The 8,340-nt window shown below is 41.0% G+C and overlaps 1 protein-coding gene across 1 annotated transcript; it reads left to right on the top strand.

The window, feature by feature from the left end:
* Window positions 1–70: 70 nt before the first annotated feature.
* Window positions 71–8,107, top strand: LOC138956310 (cilia- and flagella-associated protein 47-like; the record flags this gene model as incomplete). The annotated part of the gene is made up of 8 exons (XM_070327705.1): window positions 71–151; window positions 587–684; window positions 1,063–1,344; window positions 5,246–5,447; window positions 5,821–6,019; window positions 6,518–6,609; window positions 7,119–7,248; window positions 7,872–8,107. Coding segments are annotated over 8 exons (1,196 nt in total), but the record flags the coding sequence as incomplete, so codon positions are not given.
* Window positions 8,108–8,340: the final 233 nt, after the last annotated feature.

The raw sequence follows: 8,340 nt of genomic DNA, 5'->3' as shown, positions 1-8,340 counted from the left end.
ATCTTGACACTTGAAAAATTTGCACTTTTTAATGTCATACGTTCACAAACCTTACATTATTTTTATGTAGGGTCAACACGCTGCACGCTGGAGTTTGACTTGACTCGCTACAAGGATTTCACTCTCAAGTTCCCTGGATTTCAAACACCAGGTCAGTAAATTCCAGCAATCACGGTTTTCATGTGCACTCTTTATTATTCATGTTTGCTAGACACATTAAGACAGTTGGATGATTTTGGATGTGTTTGCTAAATCTTTGATCATTTATATTATGTGAGCCTCAAGGGGTTTCCTCTCTCTTCTTGTTTGCAACTGAATTTCAGTTTGAGGAAAAAGTTTTCAATCGTTACATTTAGACATATGCATTCTTCTTCATCTTCATCTCGTATATATGCATTCATGAGCTTAACATTGTGCTGGTCAACGACTTGTGTATTTGAGAAGACCTTGGCACTTTTGGGCCTGTGTGGCTTTGATTGGTCTTATTTCAAGCAAAAGAGCTTTGTAACATTTGGTAGCAGAACGGAAGAACATAACAGGCAAACTGCGTAAGTAAGATGTTCATGCAGCTGCATTTTGTCTTCAGAGGACCACAACTACCAGCTGCTGAATCCTGGCATGTCATCTGTGACTCTGGCTCCCATGGAAAACATTGAGGGGCAGCTGCTGTTCATACCAGGAGAGGTAGGTTCTGAGCTAAACATTCTGCTGTCTGGCCAAAGAGAAAAGGCAGAAAAAGGTGTTCGTTAGTCAGAAAGAAATAACTCCAATGTGGTTAATGTCATATTATGGATGGATGCCTTTGTTTATCCAACAAGAACTAGATTACAGGTTCTCTTGACATATTTATCAAAATAATGGTTGTGACCGGTGGAATGTGTTTATCAGGATGGTTGCTTGGCCTGTGAAGAGCATTCAGCATGGGATAAGGCATTTATGCGGCTTGTTGTGTCAGACTTAAAAAAACCCAATGAAGGCTGGATGGATTTCTTCTGGATATCATTCTTTCAAAGGATTTTCTACGCTTTACAAAGTCACTGTATCACCTTCACACTCTTTCAGGTGGCAGCGTATGATTTCATCATGCCTGTCGTCATCAACCACCTGGGTGCCCCCTCCCCTGCCTCCACCCCTTTCCCCCCAACCCCTGCCCCCTCCAAGAAGAACAGTATCCAGCACATTGTCAACCCTCGGCCACAACCCTTCACGGTGGCAACCCCTCGCAAGCACGTCATTGCCACTGGATTGAGGCAACCCCTGCAGCTGTCTCACACAAAGGTGGAGTTTTCTCTGCCGGTCAACTTTCATGAGATGTCCAAGAATACTGGCATTGGTGCGGCATCGGTGAGTTATGATATTTTTGATTACATGTAACCCCCCAAAAAAAGCATTGATGTGACATCGGTGAGTTAAGATATTTTTGACTATATGTTCAAGAACACTGGCATTGGTGTGACATCGGCGAGTTAAGATATTTTTGACTATATGTCCTGAGAACACTGGCATTGGTGCGACATCGGTCAGTTCAGATATTTTTGACTGTATGTCCTGAGAACACTGGCATTGGTGTGACATCAGTGAGTTAAGATATTTTTGGCTATACGTCCAAGAACACTGGCATTGGTGTGACATCAGTGAGTTAAGATATTTTTGGCTATACGTCCAAGAACACTGGCATTGGTGTGACATGGGTGAATTCAGATATTTTGGGCTATATGTCCAAGAACACTGGCATTGGTGTGACATGGGTGAATTCAGATATTTTGGGCTATATGTCCAAGAACACTGGCATTGGTGTAACATCAGTGAGTTCAGATGTTTGACTCTTTGTCCAAAAACACTGGCTTTGGTGCGACATCGGTCAGTTAAGATAATATTTTTGACTATATGTCCTAAGAACACTGGCTTTGGTGCGACATCAGTGAGTTCAATCCATCGCATGTTTAATCTCTTGAAAGTGGCGCAAAACCAATATTTGTAGGAAACATTTTTTCAGTTTCCATAATAGGAAAATGACAGTCTTATACTGTATAAAACTTGGTGTCTCTGTTTTGCTTCTCGGTGTACAAGAGCTGATTTTTCCACTGTCCTTGAAGTTGATTTTGCTGTTTTCATAGACATACTAGGTCAGGTGCAAAAACAAAACAAAGCATAGAAAATAAAGACAAATTTGGTGACGGTGACAATTTTACCTGAGAGTCGTCTGCAATCTTATTGTTCATCTTTTTGTGTCCTTTTGATTTGCAGCATAATGAAAAGGTAAGGGGTCAGGTGTCAACTAACTGCTTTGCGGAACAACCTGGAACAAATCTGCCAATTTTTTTTCTTTTTTAATCTTTAACAGCACATAGAGAGTGTTCCCCTTTTCTATGTGAGAGACAAATGAAGTTTTGCTGATTTAATTCCTGGCTTTATTTGTGTGTGCCTAACTTGTTCATTCGTAGTTCTGTAGTGTGAGATTTTTTTTAACTCATTCTTTCCCCAAGTAAAGGAAATGTATGTGTGTTCTCTGTCATCTATGTATTTGTTTGTGAAACTGTTTAGTGTTCGGTGCACAAAGTTAATATCTGATATCTTTTTCCAAATCTGGAAATGAATCAATCAAAGTAAAATATGTCTTTTCATGTAAGGATTGAGGCCTTAATTGAAACCAGAAACATGAGTTGTATTTTCCTATTCCTTTACATTACTGTATGACTGCTAGTCCATTATTGCTCTGGTATAGTGGGGGTGATTCTCTGGCCTTTTGTCTACCGCCAGCAAATACTTCAATAAATTGTGTCATGGTCATGGAAGTAAAAGACTTTCATTCTCAAGTACCTGTATGTCTAATATTTGACTTCAAACCTGGTTGTGGGAAATTTTGTGGCATGTACATTATGCTGTCTGTCCTTTATCATCTGGTCCCTTTGGAGGTAATATATAACCATTTATTCACTTGTATCTTTTCGACGTTGCTGCTTTGGTGATGGTGCTGACTACAACATGTCCAGAAAGGGCGCTGATGAGTGAGAACAATGTTTGAACTTAATTTGATTATCGGGACATGGATGTCACAAGTACAAAATTGTTCACATGATTAATGCCCTGGTGTATTACATGACGGAGGATATTAAATAGCCGACCAACTAATATCACCCAGTTCTCAGGTGGCGGCATATCACAAGTAATAACGGATGAAGTATCACACAACCAGCTAGTGCATGCATGTGTGCACAAATGATCTAATTCACACTTAAATTACTTGTCTTTATTGCACAAGTCCATGCATGGTCACAAGATCTGGCAATTATGTGGCACAGTATATGAAACCATGGAAGACATATTACTTCCACTATACTGGGCACCAGTCGTTCAGTTTTAATAATATCTTTCAATCAGATCACAGATATATTTTTCACTGAAAGGGTATACATGCGTATGATTGTTTTTGCTGGTGAGACAAGAGGAAAAGAAAGGGATACTTAAAATTTTGCATTACCTTTTTTTGGCAGCATTTTTTGTGGATTTTCTTTCTTCTAATACTCTTATGCTGTATATCCTCAACCTGTTTCTGTTCTTATTTTCGTTACTTCTGATTGGTATTGGAACTGGATTTGAAAATGCAAAGAATTAAAGGCATTGTTTGGCTTTTACTCATACTCATGGCTGTGTGATTTCTCTAAAGTGACAGTATATACATTGCCTCAATGCTTTTGCATTATATTGTTTAAAACAAAAACTTTTTAGGCTTGCCTGTTTTAGCATAACACTAGTTGAAGTGGTCATTGTTAGTAATACATTATTTGATCAGTGTCTTTCACATTAGTTATAGTTTATTAAATTCCTCTTGCAAATTTAGTAGACATAATATTTTTCTGTTCTTTATGTGTGGTCCTTCTTTTTTCTTTCTTTCTTTTTAAATTTAAAAAAACTTTTTTGCCTATACTGTACAGCAGTCCCTGCAATGTACGGCCCCCGGCGTGAGCGGACACCTGACATGTACGAACACATTTGTTCGGCACAGAGTGTTTTCCTTCTATATTTGCCCCCCTTAAACGGACACCTGCAAAACGTGGATGTGGACACTCATTTTTGGTCCCAACAGCAGCTCATACCATCGTCACATTTTCACCACAACAAAATCGATAACAGAGCAGTCCGGCTCTTGGTACAAATTAGATCACAGCCGCAATGGCGTGATGACAGTCACTGATAACTTGAGTGCACATGTACCCATCAGGAGAGGGGGTAGTTTTGGTCAGGAGTGGAGTACATGCGATTAGATGCCAACATGAAACTGCAGGGAGCTCTTTATTCTTGTCTGTTGGACGTAAACAACAGAAACCACAGTCGATGAAGGTCCTGAGCATGCATTGCAACATCTTTTGTGTGTGGATTTTTTGGTCATATTTTTCCGTCACATTTTTTTCTTGCACCGTTTTACCCCATGTCTCAACAAGCTTTGGATACTTCAAAATATATGATGCATCACACGCCCAAAACACATTGTTCTCATCATATTTATTATCGTAATGCATTGTGTATGCATGCATTCTTTATTTTCAAACTGATTCATTTGACAATTACATTATATTCACTCAGTTAACATGGCAAGAAATCTCTTAAGATTAGTGCATTAATGCAGCTTTTATTTTGTGTACAGACTGAAAGAGTTCAACACTGTGAAATGTGTACATGTAGTTTTCTTTCTTTCTTCAAGCCCTTTTATGCAATTAAGTTTTGTTCTATGCAAAGTGGTATGACTTCAATTCTTTCCACAAAGGCTGAAGAGTATAATTGTCAAGTGTTGGGGGTTGAACAGTGCAGTGATAATCCTAACCATGATAAAGTTCATATCCTTGTCTCTAAAGCCTCAAATTAATTGTGTGAAACTGACTTCACGAAGCCAGCTGCACAATGCTTTGGCACTGATTTTGGGTAAAAAGACTATGCAAAGCCATCGCTCAATTAAGGAAAGCCTTTAGGCATGCAGGTAAATTATTTAAGATATCTGTATTGATTTAAAAAGGGTACTGAACAAACATAAGAAACTCAAAGCTCACTATAACATAAAGCAAAATTATGTAAAAAAAAAGAAAAAATATTTTTGTTTATATAAAAATATGTAGACACAAATTACAGAACATATTCAGATTAAGAATACATGTACATGTAGAATACTATACTTAATTACCAAAAATCAAGCTATATCCTTCTTGAACTCGGTTCAGCACAAAACACAAAATCTCCTCACTGCTTGCAGTCCATCGTGCTGGTCAACAACTCCGTGGACAAGCTGAAGTGGGGCTTCGACCTGCGCAAGGTCAGCAAGGCCATGGAGGACGGCATTCTCAAGTTCCTGCACCACTCCGGCGTGCCGTTTATCTCCTTCGGAAAATCCAAGGGCATCGAAGGGGAGCTGGACCCTGGGCAGACTATGGCCATCAATGTTTTCTTTTGCCCTCGTGAGTAGATGATTTGTTTGTTTGTTTGGGAATGGAGGGTGGGAGTCAGTTGGGAGGGGCAGGTTGGTCAGTGACAGGCTCCTACAGGAAAAGCGTTTGTGTGTGTGTTTGTGGACTGTGTGTGTGTGTGTGTGTGTGTGTGTGTGTGTGTGTGTGTGTGTGTGTGTGTGTGTGTGTGTGTGTGTGTTTGGACAGTTCACCCTGTCACAAACTTGTTTGTGTGAGAGTTTTTATGAGAGTGTGTCCTTAATGTCCTTGTGTTTACATTGATAGATTTGATCTCAAAAAGCCAATCATCAGTGATAAATATCGTTCATACCTTGTAGGTTAAATAACATAACACTTACAAACCTCCTTTCCACAATATGTGCAGGTGAGCCTGGCTTGTACGATGCCGTGGTACCGGTGATAATCAACGAACAGTGGGACACGCCGTACCAGATGCTCTACATCACAGGGAAGCTGCAGGAGCCAAAGGTGTGGTTCGATCCTCCGGGCATCTGCATGACCCCCGTGCCCCTCCTCACTGACATCCACTGCGAGTTCAACGTGCTGGCTTCACAGTATCAGCAGTAAGTACGATAGATTTCTTCACAAATCGGTAGCCAGGCATGTTTACCTCATTGTTTTGAAGAAGTAAAAGTTTGGAAGTAACTCTGTGAGGTTTTTTTAATTGTTTTTTGGAAGAGTTGCCCCACTTTATAACAGTGAGGCAATATCCCTGGCCACTGAAGAGTGTAGGCAAGCGTTCATGGCAGCTATGAATTGCGAGTTCAGATAAAGGTGTCATATCGAGTGGTCGTTGCAAAAAATACACAGCAGGTAGCTCATACATCACCTTGAAACCAATGATCACTTGCCATTACTGATCAGAAATGCTTGTCTCACTGTTTTGAAGGGGCACAACTCTAATATAGCCAATATAAACCCTGACAGTTATTTACGGCAGTTGAAAAAAACAAAACAAATGTTTTTATACAACTTGTAATTTGTTTGAATTAATGTCCCCTGGTGGATTCAGGCAGCTATACTTCAGCAGATGCAGGCAGAATATTTGTGTGTGATTTCAGGGCCAGTCAGCTGACAGTGGAGACGCCAGAAGTGGAATGTGACGATGGCGAAAAGATCTTTCCCGTCAAAGTCACCTTCCTGCAAGGCAATGGTAAGGCTCCTCTACTTCACTTCTCTAGACCTCCTTTACTGTTGAGATATGTTAGGCTTTTACATGTGGTAAGAGTATCCTTCCACTTGGGCACATACCAGAAATCAACAGCCGGGCTGCTCACAGTGCAGAGTTGAAGTATTCTGATGAATTCATTTTGCAGATTGACATAGGTGTCAGATACGGGGGCACCACCCTTTCAAGGCCTTAAAAAAATCAGAGAAAAGCAGGTCTTGAAATGAAGGGAGTAAAATTACAGAGGTTACGAACAGAAAATCCAAGACAACAGAGTCTTAAAAGGGAGTAAGTCTTAAATTGGGGCGGTCTTAAAAAGGGGGTTCCAGTGTACTCAATCAATTCAGAAAAAAGATCAACGAAAGGTGTTCTTTATTTGAAGTTGCCCTTTCATCAAAGAGGAGACTTGCATTACAGGTACCAGTGTATCTCCCCTCATATAAGAGCTGAAGAACATTGAGAAAGTGTTGATGAAGTTGCTGTTTGTTTTGCAGATGTCCAGCAGTGTGCTGGGGACAGTGGTCAGATTGACCCGTGCTACCTGCCGTGCAGGGTGACCTTCTCCAGTCCAAAGCCAGTCTCCTTCACAAAGCCCATCGTCTTTCGGGATTCACAGGGCCGCTGGTCAGTGATGGACATGTGGGCTGAGAGAGAGGGAGAGGAAGAGGGAGAGAGAGAACTCGAACTCGAAAACTTTATTACCGAGGGATGATAGCATTAGGTCCATATGGTCCTTTCTTACAGCTAGTCCCTACTATAATACACACATGAAACGAAGAACAAGTATGAAGAATAAAAAAAAAGAAATCAAATAAAACACAATCATGTAGGGAAAAGTATAACAAACATTAGTGTGCTTGAGAGAGAGAGAGAGAGAGAGAGAGAGAGAGAGAGAGAGAGAGAGAGAGAGAGAGAGAGAGAGAGATAGAGAGAGAGAGAGAGAGAGAGAGAGAGAGAGAGAGAGAGAGAGAGAGAGAGAGAGAGAGAGAGAGAGAGAGAGAGAGAGAGAGAGAGAGAGAGTGTGTGGTGTGTGTGTGTGTGTGTGCATGTGCTCAACTTCTTTTGAACATGTGTGTTAAGTTGCATATGCCTATGGTAGCCTGTTTGGCCTTGCAGATATGCCTGCTTAATTGTTTTGTTCTTGAAATATTTAGAAATAATGTAAAAATCAGTCCAGGAAAATGACCTTGACAAGAAATGTCCGGAAAGAGACATCGAACTTCAGCAATCTTTTTCTTTGTTTTCAGTTTCTCCATTCCACTGACGGCAACAGCAGACAACAGCATCCTGAGCTGCTATCCTTTCCTTGCACTGAACCGCACATCTCACACCATTGTGAGAGAGGTAAATTTGAGTTGAATTTCATACAGGCTTGGTTACAAGACTTCTTCAGTTCTTCTTTTCCTGCAATCATGATTTCGGTGCCAGTATGTATTTTAAGGCTGTATGTTGTCTTGAAGGGATTGTGCATGTGCAGTGGCCTAGTGGTAAGGCGTCCGCCCAGTGAGCGGGAGGTCGTGGGTTCGAACCCAGGCCGGGCCATACCTAAGACTTTAAAATTGGCAATCTAGTGGCTGCTCTGCCTGGCGTCTGGCATTATGGGGTTAGTGCTAGGACTGGTTGGTCCGGTCAGAATAATGTGACTGGGTGAGACATGAAGCCTGTGCTGCGACTTCTGTCTTGTGTGTGGCGCACTTTAAATGTCAAAGCAGCACC

The sequence above is a fragment of the Littorina saxatilis genome, unplaced genomic scaffold (genome assembly GCF_037325665.1).
Source record: "Littorina saxatilis isolate snail1 unplaced genomic scaffold, US_GU_Lsax_2.0 scaffold_2291, whole genome shotgun sequence".
Lineage (NCBI taxonomy): Eukaryota > Metazoa > Mollusca > Gastropoda > Littorinimorpha > Littorinidae > Littorina > Littorina saxatilis.
The sequence above is the reverse complement of the archived record's forward strand: the minus strand, read 5'-3'. Positions and strand labels throughout refer to the sequence as shown.